This window comes from Chiloscyllium punctatum, chromosome 8, assembly GCF_047496795.1.
Source record: "Chiloscyllium punctatum isolate Juve2018m chromosome 8, sChiPun1.3, whole genome shotgun sequence".
In the NCBI taxonomy this organism is placed as follows: domain Eukaryota; kingdom Metazoa; phylum Chordata; class Chondrichthyes; order Orectolobiformes; family Hemiscylliidae; genus Chiloscyllium; species Chiloscyllium punctatum.
In genome coordinates, this window is record NC_092746.1 from 102,164,354 (window position 1) to 102,186,730 (window position 22,377).

Below are 22,377 nucleotides of genomic sequence, written 5' to 3' on the forward strand. Positions count from 1 at the left end.
AGAATCAGAAGTAGATCATGTCACACCACAACCATACTACATCCTCAGTGAAATAAATCCAAAATCTCAAATACCACTATCAAAGAAATGCTACAGTAATGAACTTCACCATTATTTATAATTCAAATGAAGAGCAGATACAAAATTGAACATACAAATTGTAATATTGCTGTTGAAGATGCACTAATCCACTAGCCATGATTTAGAGATGCAGGTGTTGGACTGGGGTGTACAAAGTTAAAAATCACACAACACCAGGTTATAGTCCAACAGGTTTAATTGGAAGCACTAGCTTTTGGAGTGCAGCTCCTTCATCAGGTGATAGTGGAGGACACAATTGTCAGGCACAGAATTTATAGCAAAAGGTTACAGTGTGATGTAACTGAAATTATACATTGAAAAATATCTCGATTGTCTGTTGAGTCTGTCATCTGTTCGAATACCATGATAGTTTCACTTCTTTCATGTGTAAATCACAAAATTGTTTTTTAAAAGTTGCATTCTCTGGTTATCTGTAATAATGGTGATAGCTAGACAATATGTTGAAGGTGTTGGCCTCCTGTGTTCTCTGTCTCTGCCATGATGTTTAGATTGATTCTAATATAAAAAGTGAGATAACGGAGTTTTACATGAATTCATGCAGTTTTTGAACAAAGTACAGTGTAACTGCAAGTACAAATTCACCCCACAAATGTATATGTATATGTATGCATGTGGGTCTTTGTGTCTGTGTCTGTGTCTGTGTGTGTCTGTGTGTCTGTCTGGGTTGGGGGTTGTGAGTGTGAGAGAGAGTGTATGTGCGTGTGCGTGAGGGTAGAATTTCTTAAGTCTGTGAGGGGGTGCATGTGTGAGTGTGGGAGTGTGTGTGCATCTGGGGTGGGGGGTTGTAAGTGTGAGAGAGAGTGTATATGTGTGTGCGTGAGTGTAGAGTGGTCTAAGTCTCTGAGAGGATGCATGTGTGAGTGTGTGTGTCTGTAAGGGTGTGTGTGCGTGTCTGTGTATATGTGTGTCCGTGTATGTATAGGAGTGTCTGTGTGTGTGTGTGTGTGTTTAGGAGTGTCTGTGTGTGTATAGTGCGATGGGAAGTCACCTGTAATGTGACATGAACCCAAGGTCCCGGTTGAGGCCCTCCCTATGGCTATCAGCCTCTGCTCGACCACTTTTCGCTGCTGCCTGTCCCGAAGTCCACCTTGGAGGATGGTCACCCGAAGGTCCAAGGTTGAATGTCCTGGACCACTGAAGTGTTCCCCAACTGGGAGGGAAGTTCCGTCCCAATTGGGGAACACTTCAGCGGTCCAGGACATTCAACCTTGGAGCTTCGGGTGACCATCCTCCAAGGTGAACTTCGGGACAGGCAGCAGCAAAAAGTGGTCGAGCAGAGGCTGATAGCTCAGTTCGGTACCCATAGGGAGGGCCTCAACCGGGACCTTGGGTTCATGTCACATTACAGGTGACCGCCCATCGCACTATACACACACAGACACACACACACACAGAGGCAATCCTATACACACAGACACACATATACACAGATACGCACACAGGCACTCACACACACCCTTACAGACACACACACTCACACAATCACACATGCATCCTCTCAGAGCTCCATCCTCTCCTCCCTGACCTATCACCTTCATCCCCTCCCTATTGTACTCTATGCTACTTTCTCCTCACCCCCACCCTCCTCTAGTTTATCTCTCCACGCTTCAGGCTCACTGCCTTTATTCCTGATGAAGGGCTTTTGCCCGAAACGTCGATTTCGAAGCTACTTGGATGCTGCCTGAACTGCTGTGCTCTTCCAGCACCACTAATCCAGAATCTGGTTTCCAGCATCTGCAGTCATTGTTTTTATCTCAGAGACCTAGACCACTCTGGGTGGGTTGCTCTTCGGAGAGTCGGTGTGGACATGTTGGGCCGAAGGGCCTGTTTCCACACTGTCAGTAATCTAATCTAAATCTAATCTAATGTTACAATCTGTAAAAGAACCCCTTACTCCCACTCACTGTTTCCTGCCTGTGAGCCAATTCTATATCCACGCCAATATACTACCTCCAACAGCATTGGCTGTTATGACTATTGCCTTTCTACTCAGGGCACAGTTGCCTGGAGAGAGGGGCAGAATGCTTCTGCCTCTCATACCCAGCAGTTTGCTGCACAAAATGGAGTCAGGATTAATTGGCAATAGCAAGAACTCGAGCCATTCATTGCCCTACTGTAAGATATGTTGGACCATTTTGTCTAAGCCTGAAAGACTGCAGCATTGCTAAAGGAGAAAGTGCTTGAGCAATGTAAAACAGTGCATAATAACTGAATGGCAACTTTTCACCCAGTAAAGGTTTGATTTGTTTGCTGTTGGGCTTATTGCACTTACTTGGGATTAAATAAAAATGTATCATGGATTAAGTACAACTATGCAAATTATGTTGACAGAGAGCAGCTAATGTTTCCTGGAGGCAACAAAATGGACTCATTGTTTTTGTATGAATATCATCTGTAATGTTATTTGCGCTTTCAGCCTCGAATTTATGTAGATGAATAGGTTACCTTAATGACCCACACCAACAGAGATCTTCTTCCCTCAATCATTTATCCCAGATGGCTGTTTTTTCTTGCATGATATTAAAAGATGGCTTTAATTCACAGTGTTGATTCTGCTGGTGAGTTAACAGAGAGGAAAGAATTGTTTCTGTTTCTGAAAATTATTGAAGGAACTTTTTTTATGGCGATATGTGTCGCCGGTTCCAGAAAAGCAGATTGCTCTCCAGGTACAGAACATTGCCTTTAACAGTCTGTAATTATCACAAAGTATTCTCTGTTAATTGACTGATTCAGAAAGCTAAATATAATGACTACTTATTAATCATGGAAGGAGGTGTACAGTGGCAAGGCAACTGCAATAATTGCACTAACGATGGAGAAACGTTAATTAATGAAAAGAACAATGATGTAAAAAATTAGGTACATAATGTTTAGCCACTGATTTAATATGCTTTGGGAACTCATTAGTGTGCACGGCAGCAATGGAGCACTGGAGATTGTTACAGCACCCATACTGTGAACCTCTTGCTCAGAGACAAACATCAGCCTCTGGTGTTGCGGCTCACTCTGTTGAAAGTGTGATAATGGTGGGACTTTCATTATCATTTCATGGATGGAATTGTCAGCATGGACTGGAGCTTTTCAGTTACCGTGTGCAGTGGGTTCATCAGCTCAGCCGGCCAGGCGAACGCAGGCAGACTGATATCAACAGCGTGACTGACATCAGCTGAGGTTATTATGAAGGTCTCTCCTTCTCGGCTTCTCCCTTCACCTGAGGCATGATGACCCTCAGGTTAAACCACCACCCTTTGTTTTATTTCAAAAATATACTTTATTCATCAAAAAATCTTTATATACATCCATAGTCACGAGAGCAATTTGATTCTGTACAGTCTTTATATATGGAAAACAAACAAACCCAAGGCATTTCTTACATGTACAAGATTATATTTACATACATCTGAGGCACTAGGAGGGCCCAGTCACTGAATGGAGCTGCCTGGGATGAAACTCAACAAAAACCATTGTATCTTCCTCCAGACTTCCTTTGCTAAGGCACTTTCCAGAAAGAGATATGTGTCAGTCTCTTACCCCAATGCTTCGAGGGCAGCGTGTGGTGGCACAGACTGATCGGGCATACGTGAAGGATCTCACAGATGGTGCCCTTCTCACCACCACCTTTTGGAACCTTTCTGATTCCCATCCATTCATTGAGACTGCACTGATGATGTTGGTGTAGTGCTGTCAGATCCAATTGTGGATTCCCTCTCCAAAGCCCATTTTGGAGAGCACATCCTTCATGTAGGGTGCAATATCCTGTCGAAGGCCTTCTCCTGGTCCAGGCTGATGAAGCAGGTATCCACCCTCCAGTCCTGCACATAGACAATCGTATCCATGAAGAGTGCAAGGCTCTCAGAGATCGTCCAGCCTGGTACAGCACAGACTTGGTCTGGGTGAATCACCGACCCCAGAGCATAGCTGACAGGATTTTGTAGTCTACATTCAGCGGTGAAAGGGTCACCAATTTCTAATTTCCTGCCTCTCCCCCTTGTGGATGAGAGTGTTGATACCTCTCCTCATGGATTCACACATGCTACTTGACAGAAGCATACTGTCATACACCTACAGTAGGTCCTGGCCAATCAGGTCCCAAAGAGCTGAATACAACTCATCAGTATGTCAGAAAGAGATTACACAACCAGGCCATCTTCTGCCTTCAGGCTGCTGAATACAGAGCTCCCCTGCGCACCTTCTGGAAAAAGAAACGTGAGCACGTCTCATCCTGCTACACGATGCAGACTCTGGACTGGAAGATTATCTTGGAGGCTTCAGAGGCAAATAGCAAGACCCCATCGTCTGCACCAGAGTGGGTTCTGCAGGCTTGCCTGGAGTTTTGACAGTTCCCTCTCTCTCTTGCCTTCTGAACACCTTTGAGAATGAAGAATTTCTTCACATTCCCCTTGACTGTATCCCACCAGTCCACTGGAGACTCAAAGAGGAGTTTCATGTATCTCCAACCTGTGTCATCCCTTTTGAGATCCTCAATGTTTTCTGGGGTCAGCAGTTTCACATTCAGCTTCCACGTTCCCTTGCAGGCCCACTGGTCATCCTGTTGGTGACAGTCAGCCAGCAGGGGGCAGTGATCAGAGAACACTAGCTTGACGTCAGTGGATCTGACTAAGAATGCTCAAGACCCAAACAGGAAATCTATTTTTGAGTAGGTAGACCTAGGTGGCTATGGCCAGGCATATCTATGCTCTGCTCTGTCTGCAGGGATGCTGAAATCATCGTGAAACTTGGCAAGATTAACCATTCCCATCAGGAATCTGGACATGGTGTCTGGATCGCCCATCAGCATCGACGATATAGTTGAATTCTCCAATCAGAATGACGGGCCTGGACTTTGCCAGCAGCAGTGGGAGCTGCTACAAGATGGCCAGCCATTCACTTTTTACCACAGGGGTGTACATGTTAATAAGATTCATGGCAGTGTTTCCATACATAATGTCTGCTACAAGGAGTCACTCACTCACTACCTCCTTAATCTCGGAGATGGTGAAGTTGCCTCCTCGCAGCAGAATCCCCAGGCCTTAAAAATGGAAACTGATTCGGCCCCACCCTCAACACTGCAGCAATTCAAAGGTTTTTGGACCCATTAGCTTGACTATCTCCTGTAGCTGCTGAGCTGTGGTATTTCACACTCCTGCAGAAACAGACAATCCACGTGGAAACAGATTGCGTGGTAGATTTAACACCACACACATTAATGCTGGCAATTTTAAAACCCATTTTGAGAGTTTATACTTACCCATAAACCCAATGTTCATTCACCTACAATCTTGTCACTGGGAAAGTCCCAGCATCCCCTTGGGGTGGGCGAACTGTTGGACACTCTCTGTGCTGCAGTAGCCATCCTATTCCTCCCTGGGGGCAGTGCTGTAATCCAGTACCATCAGGGCAAGAGGAAACCAGCAAGGTCTGGGTCTGAGTTTGACAGAGGGGCTGTCATGCTCTGCTCCTTATTTGGGGTTTTGCTGCTCCTGGTTGCCCGTAACTGTGGTGTGTTGCTTTCCCCTTGGTTCCCAATGACTGAAGGTTGGGTTTCACCAAACCTCTCACACCATCCAGAGTTTCTAGGTTGGAGGGGTGCTCCTCTCCTTCTCCCCCATGGTGCTGTGCCTCTTTGTCTGTTGGTGGCCATTCCTCCACATGTCATCATTGTCAGAGGAGCTGCAGGTATAGCCATCATGCCTCTTTCCAATTTGCCATGGAGCTGACGCATTTTCCCTTTGTGGTTGTTCCTCACCGATATCCACTCCCCTGCCTCTTCCGTTTCCTCCTCCTACTCCATTGACTCTGTCTGTAGAGGTGAAGGTTGGGTCCATTGCTGTGCCTCTGCACTGGCACCTTCTGGCCATTTGAACAGGTGTGGCACCCTGCCATCCTGGACAGGCCTTGTACAGGTGATCTGCTTTCCTACACTGGTTGCAGCTCTTGAACTGTTTGCAGTCCTTAGTCAGGCGGCCCTCCCATTTGCGCTCCTGCAGACGGTCACTTTGCAATCCACTGCCGTGTACGCTGATGTCCCATAGGGTTCAATACATTTTGGGCTGCCCCTCATAGGTTAGGTAGCCTTGGATCTCTCTGAGCACGAAGCTGGGAGTGGCTGGAGGATGTTCCCACTGGCAGCACTTCAGGGTCACTGTGACCTGCGACTTGCTGGTACAGATTCTGAAGGAGCCCACTACATCGGTGCTGCCTCCTTCCAGCTGAACGTACCTTCCCAGGAGTAAACAATCGGTGGTTATAGGGCCCAGAGAGAGTGTAGGACAGTTGGATAATCAAAGAACTGGGGTCAAGATTAGAGTGGTGATGGAAAAGCACAGCAGGTCAGGCAGTATCCGAGGAACAGGAAAATCGATGTTTCGGGCAAAAGCCCTTCATCACGCTCCTCGGATGCTGCCTGACCTGCTGTGTGTTTCCAGCACCACTCTAATCTTCACTCTAATCTCCAGCATCTGCAGTACCCAGTTTTGCCTGGTCAAAGAACTGGATAACGATCAGCCTAGGAGAATGAATAGCTACTAATGGGGATTATTAGTGGCTAACAATGCGTTGTATATAATATCGTTTGCTCCATTCCTCCTCCCCTACCCTACCTCCCACATAAAACCTTTTTCTAACTACCATAGGTTCTAAGGATGGGTTACTGGATGCAAAACATTAACTTTGATTTCTCTCCACAGATGCTGCCAGACTTGTTGAGCTTTTCCAGCAATTACTGCCTCTGTTCCTAAATATAGATTTAAGTTTTGTGGCAGAATATAATAATATCCACAGAGACAAAATTAACTTTTAAGTCGTGATAGAGTGATGTAACTTTCAGCATCTGCTTTTGTGTAAAAGGCAGAAATTCATTAGAAGCATTAAGTACTCAAGAAGCAGCACTTTGTCACAGCAGGTTTTCAGGCAGGCATTAGGAGGGAAATCAGAAACCACTTCATTTCAGCCGTCTGCTGAAACGATAATTTTAACGGCCTTCTAATTACTTAGCTTGCGCAATCTTTGAATCAAAGTCAGAGACAGGCTGCACAGCAGATTTTTTTATCTCCTGACTTTGCTGTATTCTGGCCTTTTCTGTTGCCAGGTGCACTATCAACAGGAGAGAAACCATGAGCAAAATATAAAACAATACAAGGGCCCCTGCCGTGTCGCTGTCAGAGGGCAGGTTATAGGGTTCTCAGTGAAGTCTGCGAAATGAGCCACCTGCTCATCCAGGTGGGCACAGGCTGGAGAGACAGAGGGGAAACTGGGACATGGTTTCCTGCTTCCAGCCCCCATTTGCTTCGTAAAGCTGGACAGATCTTTCAACAATTCACAGACCATTTCTGCTCAACACACTAAGTGACCAGTTTCCTTAGTGTACTGAGATAACCATTAAATCGAAGGCACTGAAATAAATAAGTGATTCTGTAAGCACTGCTTTAAACTAGACGATAATAAATCCATACTGCTTCCTCTATGATAAAATATATGCAATGTAAACATGCTGTTTGTGTTTACCTCCCAAAATATTACAATCCAAATATAAACATGAAACTATTTACATCATTTATAAAGATTTTCATTTCTAATAAACTTTAGTTACAGTAAGTAAAAGCATCCAGTGTTTACATTGGTTGTGAGCAAGGCTGGAGAAGAAAATCTCAACAGTTCTTTGTTCATTTGCAGCTTCCCCCATTCCCTGAGTCCCATTGTAATTTGTCCTGTGATGTCAGTCATGGTTCAACTGCTGGAAATCATGACTTTCTAAAGTCACAAGGTTGTGGATTCGAGTCTCAATCTCGGGGATATTCCAGTGTAGGACTGACCACATGCTTCACTGCCAGAAATGAGACATTAAGCCCAACCCTATCCGCTCCCTTCATGAGTATTGAAGATCCACTTTTGTGTTGACCAATATTCATCCATCACTTCACATCATTAATACATTGCAGTTTCCTGCACACTAACTGCCTTGTGTCTACAATTCAAAGGTACTTCATTGACTGTGGCTCAGTGGTTATCACTGCTGCCTCACAGTGCCAGGGACCCAGGTTCAATTCCCACCTCAGGCAACCATCTGTGTGGAGTTTGCACATTCTCCCAGTGTCTGCGTGGGTTTCCTCTGGGTGCTCCAGTTTCTTCCCACAGTCCAAAAATGTGCAGGTAGGTGAATTGGCCATGTTAAATTGCCCATAGTGTTAGGTGAAGGGGTAAATGTCGGGGAATGGGTCTGGGTGGGTTGCTCTTCGGAGGGTCAGTGTGGACTTGTTGGGCCGAAGGGCCTGTTTCCACACTGTAAGTAATCTTATATAAATGTAATTCTTTATGGGACCATGTGTTATGTGAAAGATACTGTAAAAGGGCAGGTTGCTTTTTTTCACAAGGGCTTGGCTTAATGTATGCATATTATTTTTCCCACGAGGAATATAAAACTATATTTAAACAAAATGTATGAACTATTGTTGAAGTGCTGAAATTAAATGTAATTTCACAGCAATTGAGAGGAATACATTTGTAAATGTGTCATAACGAATGTTTATTATAAATTAATAACCCATGTTACTCAACATTACTAAATTTACACATTAATTGCACTTAGTAGCTTAACAAAAATATTGTAAATTATTCCAGTGATATTACAATAGTTTTACCAAAAGATGTTAATCATCTATTGTCATAGCCTATCTGCATTATTAACAATAATGATATTAGCACCCAATTAAAAAGAAAATGAAATTTAAGCATATATGTACTCATTTAGAGTACAGTATCAATTTTTACTGTTTGTGATGGTGGCCACTAATTCTAGCCTTATTCACTTCCATTAAGTAATGTTTAGGTTGTGTAAAGAGAAAGATAGAATTGTACCATAATAGGCATAATGGTGCAATGTGTTAATTGTATAGTTTCCTCATCAACCCGTTCAGAGATGTTGTGACATAGTCCTGGATCAGATGGGATTCAAACCCTGGCTTCCTGGTACAGAGATTTGGCACTACTGAATATTGGTAATTATCTTCAGGCAGTGGTTGTGTCAGATTTCAGATTAAAAGGTTGCATGTTCAAATTACACCAGACTCATGAAGTCCTACTGGAAGTCTTGTTTAAGACTCTCTCGCTCTCTCTCACTCTCAAGTCATGTTTTATGGCACAGTGGTGTTGACCCTTGCTTTGTAGGAAAAGATCTGTGATTCAAGTCCTGCCTGCTCTGGAGGTGCATTATAACATGTCTTATCAAGTTGATTAGGAAACTACCTTCTACAATTACCACACAAAAAATAATTATAGATACAGGAGCATGGAAGGATTTTGTGATGTACTGATATTGTCCCCATCTCTGGAGCAGAAGGTCTGGGTTCAAGACATACCTACCACATGTCCAAACAAATTGATTTAAAAATATTATTTACCTACAGGGCGAACTGAAAGTATTCTTAAACCTGGAAATCAGAAATTAAAACAGAAATTGCTGGAAAAGCTCAGCAGGTTTGGCAGCATCTGTGGAGCTAAATCAGCATTAACGTTATCTTTGAAAGTGTCCTTGTTGGCTATTTAAAAACATTTGGAAACTAAAAGGTAGCATCAACAACAAAAAAAAATCAAAAAGCTGTCAGATTGTCAGAAGAAACTGAATGGTTTGATAATATCCTGCAGAGAGGGATTCGTGTCTTTGCAACTCCTGCATGTCACACCAGGCTTACACCAGTCTGGTTGATTTCTACCTGCCCACTGAAGTGATCTAATCAGCTTTTCAATTGTATAAGATCACTACACATAGGATCAATGAAGGAGCACAGGAACACTGCACAGTTTATTCAGATTAAAATTTCAAAAATATGAAAACCAAACACAACTTGTCACAAATGTCCTTCAAGGATTCACCAAAACTTCCATCTACAAGAGACTGACAAAGGAGACTTAGTGAATCATTGTTTAATATTCTTTAATTCAATAGTGGTTGTGTTACTAGGAGGTAGATCAAAGAGAGTGACTGTATCTCCACAATAGATGTAATAGTAAAGCTGTTGCCCATGGCATATGGATTTACAGTTGTATACCTGTCTCTCTCTCGCTCTCTCTCACTCTCAAGTCATGATTTGGAGATGCCAGTGTTGGACTGGGGTGTACAAAGTTAAAAATCACACAACACCAGTTTATAGTCCAACAGGTTTAATTGGAAGCACACTAGCTTTTGGAGCGTCGCTCCTTCATCAGGTGGTAGTGGAGGGCTCAATCCTAACACACAGAATTTATAGCAAACATTTACAGTGTGGTGATGCCCCAACCCAGACAGACAGACAGACACATACACGCACACACACACACACTGACAAAGACCCACATGCACACATATGTTTTGTGGGGTGAATTTGTACTTGCAAGGTGACATTGTACTCAGCTCAAACACTCTGCATGCATTCATCTGCTATGTGGGTCTTTGTCTGTCTGTGTGTGTCTGTCTGTCTGGGTTGGGGCATCACCACACTGTAAATGTTTGCTATAAATTCTGTGTGTTAGGATTGAGCCCTCCACTACCACCTGATGAAGGAGCGACGCTCCGAAAGCTAGTGTGCTTCCAATTAAACCTGTTGGACTATAACCTGGTGTTGTGTGATTTTTAACTCTCTCTCAAGTGTTTACGAGCCTCAGTGGAGTCGATTACAGTGCTCAGATATGAACGTAGATCAGATTTGACAAGGAAGACAAAGGAGCGTTACATTTGCTTCAGTTTCATGAGGTTTGAGTTGTAAAATTAGGTTACGGTATTTAACCCTTACTTGCATTTGACAGTATAGAACGTTTTCCCATAGCATTATGAATCTACCAGTTGGAAATCCTTTTCGAATAATTTGGTTGTTGTTCACTCTCAGGATGTCAGATCTTCAGTTTCTTATACCTTCATTGAGCACCCATCTCCCCATCCCAAACAAATATTTTATTTTCCTCATTCAAGGCATATGAGCAGCATTTATTGACCAGCCATAACTGCCTTGGAGGAGAAGGTGGTGAGTTGCCTCCCTGAACCACTGCAGTCCTTGGAGTTGCAGGGATATCCAAAGATAGAGTGAAAGAGAATGAAATAGGGTGATCCAGGGTGGAGTGGAGGAGAGTGGAGCAGGATATACTGAGGTGGTAATCAACAGGCCATGTGGTCTTCACAAAGGAGCAGTGTGCCCTACTCCATCCCATACCTGCTACACCTCCTCACAACCAAAAACCTGCAAATCACAGGGAGATTCCCCCAAACCTGGGAACTGACATTCACACCCTTGACTCAAGATGAGCAATGAAATATTTAGAGCTAAGATTAGAAGCTTTCTCACTCAAAGGGTTGTGAATCTTCAGAGCTACTTACACTCAGTTATAAGGAATATTCAAGACAGAGCTTAGTAGTTTTTTGAGCACTAAGGGTATGGAGGAATTTAGGGAGTGGGCAGGAAAATGGAGTTCAGCTGGATTAGTCAATGTTATATTGAATGACTGTTCAGTCTCAAAGGACCAAATGGCTTCACTCCTGTTATTATCAATGCTTTTATATTGTCATGACTCACAATTTTGCAAGAGGGAGAATGGTAGTTGATAATAATAATGAATTCTGACTACATATCTAAATTTCTGACTTGTGACCCCACTACATTAACACCAAAACATTCATAATCTTACTACTCCTTTGTTTGTCCCTTAAATATAAATGCAGGTCACAAATTTATCAGACACGTGTGTACAAGCCATCTGTACTAAATTGTCATTAGCCAAACTGCCCATTCAACACTTAATTGCAGTGTAGCGCAATTAGCAAACGAGAAGCTGGTTACGCCAAATTAACTACAAGTTCAAATGAAAAGTGCTCAGCTGGGAGCAATCTGGTTTAGCTAGACTCCTGTATAGAACAAACACAACCTGATGCAGTGAAATGATTCAGCATGAGACTTCTTAACCAGCGCATTTTATTTTTGCTAACTCCTGAACCTTTCCCATATTTCAGGTGGAATATTCTGGGTGCTCAAGGATCTCTCCTGAGCCATTTCATTGAACCAATCTACCTGCAAAGCATTGTGTTGGGAAGCACGCACCGTGTTGGTCACCTTTCCCGTGCGTTGTGCCAGCGGCTGGAGGATGTTGTTCACCTGCCACCACCTTATCGATACAACCAGCCCCTCCTCAGTGGTATGTTATCAGTCTTATAACAGTTAGTGACTGTCTGGCCTCATTGCAGCCTGTGATGTGCAGCCTATCCGATCTCTGTGCATTGACTTTGTCCTCCTTTAAAAAAAGCTAGGCATCCAATGAAATAAAGATTAAGGAGAATACTGTGTGCAATTCTGGTCTCCCTGCTATAAGAAGGATATTGTGAAACTTGAAAGGGTTCAGAAAAGATTTACAAGGATGTTGCCAGGATTGGACGGTTTGAGCTATAAGGAGAGGTTGAATAAACTGGGGCTATTTTCCCTGGCGTGTCAGAGGTTGAGGGGTGACCATATAGAGGTTTATAAAATTGTGGAGGGCATTGACAGGGTAAATAGACAAAGTCTTTTCCCCATGATAGGGTAAATAGTTAAGGTCTTTTCCCTATGATAGGAGAGTCTAAAACTAGAGTGCGAAGGTTTAAGATGAAAGGGGGAAGATTTAAAAGGAACCTGAGGGGCAACTCTTGCAGGGGATGGTGCATGTATTGAATGAGCTGTCAGAGGAAGTGGTATAATTACACATTTAAAAGGCATCTGGATGAGTATCTAAATAAGAGGGGTTTGGAGGGATATGGGCCAAATGCTGGTAAATGGATCTAGATTAGGTTAGGATATCTGGTTGGCAAAGACAAGTTGGACCGAAGGTTTGTTTCCGTGCTGTACATCTCAATGACTCTATGAGCCATGTTTGCACTGTGTTAGATCAGTATAACTCATATGGAATCAAGGAATATTAGGGATTGAGGTATTATAAACCTAAATGAATTGCATCTAAAACAAACACAGAATATACTGGAGAAACTCAGCAGGTCTGGCAACATCTGCCGTGAGAGAAACAAAATTAACATTTACTTCACAACTGAAGAATGAGCCAAAGAATGGTGGGTGGAGTTTCATCCTGATAAATATGAGGTGTTGCATTTTGGTAAGACAAACCAGGGCAGCACTTACACAATTAATAATAGGGCTTTAGGGACTGTTGTCGACAGAGAGACCTAGCAATATAGGTACATAGTTCTTTGAAAGTGACTTCACACGTAATCAGGGTGGTGAAGAAGGCACACTTGTCTTCATATGTCAGAGCACTGAGTATCGGATTTGGGACATCATGTTGTGGCTGGGAGGCCTCGTTTGGAGAGGTGCATTCAATTCCTGTTGCCCTACTATAGGAAGGATATAACTAAACTTGGAAAGAGTGCAAAAAAGAGTTACAAGATGTAACTGAGACTGGAGGTTTAAGTTATAAAGAGAGACTGGATAGTCTGGGAAACTTTTCCCTGGGGCGTAGGAAGCTAAGGGCAATCATGTAGAAGTTTATAAAGTCATGAGGAGCATGGATAAGCTGAATAGCTAAAGCCTATTGCCCAAGGTAGGGGAGTCAAAACCTCAAGGGCTTAGGTTTATGGTGAGAGGGGGAAGATTTCAAAGGGAACTGAGGGATGACCTTTGCACATAGAGGGTGGTGCGTGTTTGGAACAAATTGTCAGAGGAAGTGGTAGAAGTGAGTACAATAACAACATTTAAAAGACATTTAGACTGATATATGGATAGTGAAGGTTTCAAGGCATATGGGCCAAGCGCAAGAAAATGGGACTAGTTCAGTTGTGGAAACCGGGTGGGCATGGACAAAGTTGGACACAAGGGTCTGTTTCTGAGCTGTATGACTCCATAACTCCAGTTCTGAAAAACTCGAACCAGACTTAAAATCGTAACTCTCCTTCTCCCTGCAGATGCTGAGTTTCTCCAGCATTTCCTGTGTTTGTTTCCAATGTTCAGCCGTCACAATATTTTGCTTTAGCATGAATGCCATCTAAAGCCGTGTCAGTTCATGTATTCTGCAATGTTTTGCACTGGTTCAAGACATTAATTCACCTGAATTTGGTGCTGTCCACTTACACCAGCCATAAGGAGAAAGTGAGGACTGCAGATGCTGGAGATCAGAGCTGAAGAATGTGTTGCTGGAAAAGCGCAACAGGTCAGGTAGCATCAAAGGAGCTGAAGAAGGGCTTATGCCCGAAACGTCGATTCTCCTGCTCCTTTGATGCTGCCTGACCTGCTCGCTTTTCCAGCAACGCATTTTTCAGCCCTTACACCAGCCATAGCCTGCTTTGAAGATACAAGCTTTAATCTTGTGCACTTGTTTGCAGAGGCCTTTCAGATGATGCTCATTTTTTAAAGCTTGCCAGCAGCTTTAGGGACATCTTAAAACAATAGAGTAGAAATACTACCCCTGTAATTTTAATTTAAGAATAGATGCCAGATAGATATTATCTGCAAGTATAATGTATTTGGAGCTGTTCTAACCAAGTGCCATATACTTATAGATTCTACTGACGTCATGCAACTGCATAGTTTATTGAACAATATGAATTGACCTTATTGTCACTCGATGTTCACCCAAATTTAGAATGGAAAGACATTTTAAAACCATTGTTCTGAATTGTTTCTGCCACTACGAAACATGAGAGTCATTCCCTTTTCATATAAAATTGTAATGTCGTGGTACCAGCCCACTAAGCTTTCCCAGCTTCCAGCCCATCATAGGAATACTCAAGGATGAGGAATTGGATGGCCCCAAGGAGATGAGAAATCTGGCACCTCAGGGATTGGACCTCCATGGGAATTAGTGGCTGCCCACAACAACCCTTCCCCAGCCTGACACTATCACTATCCCAGCAGCAACCTCTTCTGGAGTATCATTGCTCAGAGGGGAATCTGGCTTGTCAATCAGGCTAGTCGCAGGATGGGAATCCTGTGTCATTAAAATTCTACAGCGAACATGGAAAACAGGATTTCCAGACTCCCAGAATATAACTCCTTCCCTCCATTCACAGGACCCATGCTGGTAAATTACAGAATTGTCGAGTCAGTTAAATGTCCTTGCCTTCATATTTTATCATCATCAAATCTTCATGGTAATGACTGACATATTAAAGATAATAGAAAAAAATTATGCTCTTCAGCAACAGTGTGCACAGTCTGGCAGCTAAAAGCATAAAAATGAAATTCTAACTTGTGTATTGATTCTGTTTGGTAACATAGCCAATTCTTTCTCTTTCCCTCAATATTGAAGAACTTGACCTGGAGATTAATTTTCACACACTTACTTGCATTCTTGTCATCTAAAGTTGTTCTCTTTCAGATGTTGCATATTTCTTAACTTAATAATAAGCTTGATTATCTAACTTAATAATATCTAACTTAATAATAAGTTTGATTATCTAACATGTTCCATTTTGCAATATAAGTTGAAGCACAGAGTAAGAGTTCTATTTTTATTCTCAATCTCTCCCAGTTCTTAAAGTCCCTTGGTCCCAAAGACCTCATCCATATCCCTCATAGTGTGCTCTGAAGCACAACTCTATACCTAGACAGGAGACACCATCTTATGTTTGTACAGATTTCTGGCCAGCAACTTAACTGAGAACTGAAGTAAGTCATCCAACAGTGGCAAATTCAAGTCAACCTCCAACTCAAAACTTAGAATAAAGGAACTCAACTGCATAAACTGCACCAAGTTACCATACCCTCTACTGACTTTTCTCTGTGTGGGATGTAATAACTTGGCAATTTTCATCCACCTGAGGAAATAACATTGCATACAGGAAGATAATGACTATTATACAGGTCGACAACCCTTTATCCAAAATCTTGAAATCTGAAAAGCTCCGAAGTCCGAAGGTTTTCTTGTGAAGTATTTTTCTCATTAACAAGGTTGTTTGGCGTGCAAACAGTTAACCCAAGTCAACACCCACTCAATGCGTGTCACTCAGATGCGATGTAGGGAGGGGGGAGGCACGGCCCAGCATGGCAGGCCTCAATTCTGTCTCAGGGCCTGTTTTACTCAGCGAGTCTGCTCCTCTGGTAAGATTTTTAAAAGTTTCACCATCAAACTGTCACTTGTTCTGAAATTCAAAAAATTCTGAATTCTGAAAACCAGCTGGTCCCGAGCATTTCGGATAAAGGGTTGTGCACCTGTATAACTAAACTCTGTGTTAAAAGTAAAATAAATACAAGGCTGAAATTTAGAATTTCACTTTTATGATTTTAGCTGCCAGATCGTGCACACTGTTGCTGAACGGCATAATTTTTTTCTATTATTTTTAAAATGTCAGTCATTAACTTCTTAATTTAAGTTTAATTTGCATTTTAGAGATAATTGCTTACTTAGACAGAAGCCAATTTAATGAAGCATTGGTACTTGGGTAAAGAACACAATTTGGAAATATTAGGCACATGGTTTCTTAATGTTGTGGTGAACCAGTGAAACAACAGGATTGTTGAATGGTTACTGAGTATGTTAATTTTATAAAACAGGCTTTCATTTTAATCTGTTTCCTTTTGTGTGTTTTATTAACAGCAAATTATGTCAGAACCCTTTGAAATATTTAATTCTAACAAATCTTGACACTGCGTTTCCCAGCATTCAGCATCATGATAATCTCTGAATAGAGACAGGTGACTTGTCATTGCAGCACAGTTATGTTGGCAGTCACTGCCATCAAAATAGAACAGGTCAACACAAAGGGAAATAGCATACCCTGTCAGCAGAATCTGATATAGCATAGGAAGCCTGTCCAGTTTTTAAATATATCACCTAATCTTGTCAGCATTTATTCCCAATTCCTAATTACCCTGAGTACCACAGAATGGTTTACAAAGGCATTAACGTATGGAATGTGTTGCCAGTGGTGGTGGTGGAAGCAGAGTCATTGGGGACATGCAAGTGACTGCTGGGCATGCACATGGATAGCAGTGAGTTGAGGGTGCATAGGTTAAGTTATTATATTTTACATTAGGATTAAACCTGGGCACAACATTGTGGGGCCAAAGGGCCTGTTCTGTGCTGTACTTTTCTATGTTCTATGTTCTAAAGACCAGTCAAGAGTCAACCAAGAATGTAGCATGAGCCAAACAAGAGGCTGGGTCTCCTTCCCTAAAGTGAGTCAGTGAGGTTTCTATCAGAATCCAACAATGTCATGATCATTTTTAATGACATTTGCATGTTACAATCCGAGGTGGGTGGGTTCTAGGTTGTTTGGCTTTAGGTTTCTGATTTTTTTATCTTTTTTTTAATCTCTAGGGTGGGGGAGTTCAAAATGAGGGGGCATATTTTTAAAGTGAGAGGAGAGAATTTTAAAAAGGACAATTAGGGGCAGCGTTTTTTACACAGAATGGTTCGTGTGTGGAATGAACTTCCAGAGGAAGTGGAGGACGTAGGTACGGTTGCAACATTTAAAGAACATTTCGATAAGTACATGAATAGGAAAGGTTTGGAGGGAGATGGGCAAATGGGACTAGTTCAGTTTGGGAACATGGTTGCTGTGAACTAGTTGCACTGAAGGGTCTGTTCCCATGCTGTATGACTTTATTCCCACCTAAATCAAAACCCTCCAGCTTTGGAGACTTAAGATTAACCACAAAGGAGTAGATCCTTACTTGTTTTATTTTTTAGAAGGCAGAGTTTAAAGAGTGATCTTTGATTTTTTTTTACAAAAGGATGGGTAAAACTTCTCTCTTTTTGACTGATTTCCTTTTGATTTCTTTTTCCCCTTCGTGACAACGCCATGGGTTTTGAAGAGTGCTCTTTGATACTAAACTGGGAGGAATAACTGATTCTGACAATTTGACAGTATGAAGGAGCTGAATTAACATCAGTCATTACCCAAGCCTTTTATTAAAACTTACAGTCATGTTAATTCAGCTTAGTCTCACTGTCAGCCTCAGTAATTCCTCAGAGTCAGTCTCTACCAAAACCATTCAAGAAGCCACTTACCTGGCGTTTCTTTACAGTTTTGACGAGCTAATGTGCATTTTACATTTAAATTGTGCACTTGGCTCCCTCCCCATCAGCTGCAACTAACATATTATCTTCACGATCAACTCTGGTCTGACAGCAACAAAGGTTTGACAGCTCCTCTCCTGGCCTGCTCCTGATGCACAGTAGCACTGGGTGGCTTACAAGTATGAGCATAGGACTATTGACTGACCCGTAATGATCCCCAGATATATACAGCATGTCCCAAACAATTGGTATTCCTTGTTTAGCACTATGCATACACTTTCCACACACCCCGGCCCTGATCCCCCAAACCTGAACCTCATCTCCCCAAAACATGGAAAAAATAGATTTTTTTTTCAAATCAGAGGATTCCTCCCTTACTCAACTAGACAATCAAATGGATTACTCATGCCATGGGTCACCTACATTGTCTACCATTTACAAGAGCTGAGGTGTGCCCTCACCAAAAGCAGATTGAGTTTCAAGGAATTCAATAGTACAAGCCTTTCCCAGCGGTCCACCATTCTCCGGGGAAATGAATAGAACATAGAACAATACAGCACAGTGCAGGCTCTTCGGCCCTCAATGTTGTGCCTACCTTTTTTCCTATTCTAAGATCAAACTAAACTACATATCCTATATTTTACTATTGTCTATGTGCCTCTCCATGTGTCATTTAAATGTCCCTCATGTATCTGACTCTACTACCACCACTGACAATGCATTCCACGCACCCACCACTCTCTGTGTAAAGAACTTACCTCTGATATTTTCCCTAAACCTTCCTCCAATCATCTTAAAATTATGCCCCCTCGTGATAGCCATTTCTACCCTGAGGGAAAAAAAATCTCTAGCTATCCACTTTATCTGTGCGTCTCATCATCTTGTACACCTCTATCTAGTCACCTTTTATCCTTCTTCGCTCCATTGAAAAGGTCTTAGCTCTGTCAACCTCTGTCCATAAGACATGCCCTCCAGTCCAGGCAGCATCCTGGTAAATCTCCTCTGCACCCACTTTAAAGCTTCTGCATCCTTCCTATAATGAGGCAACCAAACTGAAGGCAATATTCCAAGTGTGGTCTAACCAATGTTCTATAGAGCTGCAGCATAACCTCACAACTCTTAAACTAAATCCCCCTGCTAATGAAAGCCAGTGCACCATAAGCCGCCTTAACGATCCTATCAACTTGGATGACAACTTTGAGGGATCTATGGACATAGACTCCAAGATCCTTCTGTTCCTCCACACTGTCAAGAATCCTGCCTTTAACCCTGTAACCTGCATTCAAATTCAACCTTCCAAAATGAATCGCTTCACACTTTTCTAGGTTGAACTCCATCTGCCATTTCTCAGCCCAGCTCTGCATCCCATTGCAACCTACAACAGCCATCCACACTATCCAGAGCTCCACCAAATTTATGTCATCAGCAAACTTACTATCCCATCCTTCCACTTCCTCATCTGAGTCATTTATAAAAATCACAAAGAGCAGAGGTCGCAGAAGAGGTCCCTGTGGAACACCTCTGGTCACCGAGCTCCAGGTTGAATACTTCCCATCAGCTACCACGCTCTGTCTTCAAAGGGCCAACCAATTCTGTATTTAAACAGTCAAATTTCCCTGTATCCCATGCCTCCTTACTTTCTGAACGAGCCTACCTTTGAGAACCTTATCAAACGCTTTGCTAAAATCCATGCACACCACATCCACTGTTCTACTTTCATCTGTATGTTTTGTCACATCCCCAAACAATTCTATAAGGTTTGTGAGGCACGACCTGCCACTCACAAAGCCATGCTGACTATTTCTAATCAAACGATGCTTTTCCAACTGATCATAAATCCTGTCTCTCAGAATCCGCTCCAATAATTTGCCCACCACTGATGTAAGACTGACTGTTGTGTAATTCTCAGGGTCAAGTCTATTCCCTTTCTTGAACAAGGAAATAACATTTGCCACCCACCAATCATCTGGTACTACTCCAGTGAACAGTGAGGACACAAAGGTCAGAATAGAGGAGAGTAACAATGGAAAATCTGTGTTGAGAACCACGCATTTCTGTGGTTGATGAATTATGTGAACACAGTGATAACAGCATCAGAAAACAACATTGTGGTTCGTGCAGCTGATCTCATGGCTTAAGAAAAGCCACATTATATTCTATTACCCTTCCATCTAGTCTTCCATTAAAATATTACCAAACTCTCTTTTCAATTTACAACAAAGCCTATCTCCACTATTTCCTGGGAAAATCCATTTCATGCATTCAGCATCGTCTATTTATATACTGAGAAGGTCAACCTCAAGAGAGGCTAGACAATTTTTTCATGCCTTTTAACCTCGGTAATGATTAAAATCACTGACATTCTGCAGGTCACCAACGTGGTAGAGGAAACAAAGAGAAAAAGAGACGCACATGAACAGAGAGAAATCAGGAATTTGTAATAGTCTACATGGAATTTAGCCGTCTATCATCAAATTGTGATAGATCACATCAAACTCTACTCTATTCTCCTCTGTTGTTTAATAATGCACAATTGGCCTAGAGGGCAAATATAACTTCTGCCTTTATTCAGAACCATCACCTTCCCATTGCCAGTCATCATATGCCTCACTCTCCTTACTCCTGAATGAATGGAAGGAGTTGAAGCCAAGACCAAAGTATGGCTGGGACCAAAAAGCTAAGTTAAAGTGGGCATGATGTGGAGGTGGGCAGCATGCTCCCAGTTCCTCCTCATTGTTTGCCAGTCCCTAAATAGAATACATCTAGATTAGAAACTGAATTTTATTTCAAGCCTTATTTTTCTCCAGTAACTAGCAGAGACATTGAAATATGCCAACATTCTTGCTTAAAGAATAATAAGGTTCAATGCCTTCTTCCAGTCCAACTTTTCATATTCATATCATTTTAACAGAACTTGCACTCAAATATGGTAGGACTGATGTGACAGGCTACTGTAAACGGGAGATGCAGCAGATCGAGGGAATGGAGATCAGATGCGTGCAGAAATGAAAGCAGCTGATCAGGGCAACATTTGGAGGTGGCATCTGCAATGAAGGGCTAAAGTCACATTTCTGGGGTTAAAAGAGGCCATGAAAAACTAATTCTGAGTTTTCTGACTCGAAGCCAGACGGGTGCCAACAATACACTGAATTTCTCTTTGCACATTTAAACACTTTTTAGTCATCCCATTGATTTTAATTACAAGTCATTCAAGATGTAATCACAAGTTATATTCTACATCACAAATAGAACTGAAAAAACCACTGAATGTTCCAGCAGCACCAGTGAAAGGAAGAGTTAAGAGCGACTGAGAGATCTGTCCTCGTTAGAATCCTTTTTAAGTGATATTTGCCCTTCTCAAGGTTTTAAAAGGCCAACTGCATTCCTTCAAGATGCATTCACTCTAGTAAAATGTTTCCAAACAAATTATAACATGAGTGAGGCTCATGGGAAGCTGGTTTGAGTTGCACGTTCCAGTGGTCGCTGTGATCCAAGGATTGTCAAACTGCTCTGTTAACACATAGTTCACACACAGCCCATAACTCTCTTTTCAATTTGTAACATCATCTATCTCCAGTATTTCCTAGGAAAATCCATGCATATACTGAGGAGGTCAACAGACAGGTTTTTCAGACTGGAGGCCTGTGACCAGTGGAGTGGCACAAGGATCAATGCTGGGTCCTCTACTTTTCATCTTTATATAAGTGATTTGGATGTGAGCATAAGAGGTACAGTTAGTAAGTTTGCTGATGACACCAAAATTGGAGGTGTAGTGGACAGCGAAGAAGGTTACCTCAGATTACAACAGGATCTTGATCAGATGGGCCTATAGGCTGAGAAGTGGCAGATGAGCAGCACGGTGGCATAGTGGTTAGCACTGCTGCCTCGCAGCGCCAGAGACCCGGGTTCAATTCCCGCCTCAGGCGACTGTCTGTGTGGAGTTTGCACATTCACCCAGTGTCTGCGTGGGTTTCCTCCCACAGTCCAAAAATGTGCAGGTTAGGTGAATTGGCCATGCTAAATTGCCCATTAGCGCTAGGTATAGGGGAATGGGTTTGGGTGGGTTGCGCTTTGGTGGGTCAGTGTGGACTTGTTGGGCCGAAGGGCATGTTTCCACACTGTAAGTAATCTAATCTAATCTAAAATGTGAGGTGCTGCATTTTGGGAAAGCAAATCTTAACAGGACTTATATACTTAAGGGTAAGGTCCTAGGGAGTGTTGCTGAACAAAGAGACCTTGGAGTGCAGGTTCATAGCTCCTTGAAAGTGGAGTTTCAAGTAGATAGGATAGTGAAGAAGGCATTTGGTATGCTTTCCT

At 42.4% G+C, this 22,377-nt stretch overlaps 1 protein-coding gene across 3 annotated transcripts in view; it reads left to right on the top strand.

Annotated features, from left to right (window-relative positions):
* The window catches only part of adarb2 (adenosine deaminase RNA specific B2 (inactive)), a 776,642-nt gene that overhangs the window by 732,059 nt on the left and 22,206 nt on the right, over positions 1 to 22,377 (top strand). For all 3 annotated transcript variants that reach the window (XM_072576158.1, XM_072576159.1, XM_072576160.1), the window contains one exon: positions 12,074 to 12,255. In XM_072576158.1, coding sequence (XP_072432259.1) covers positions 12,074 to 12,255 — 182 coding nt within the window. The remainder of the gene's footprint in view (positions 1 to 12,073; positions 12,256 to 22,377) is intronic.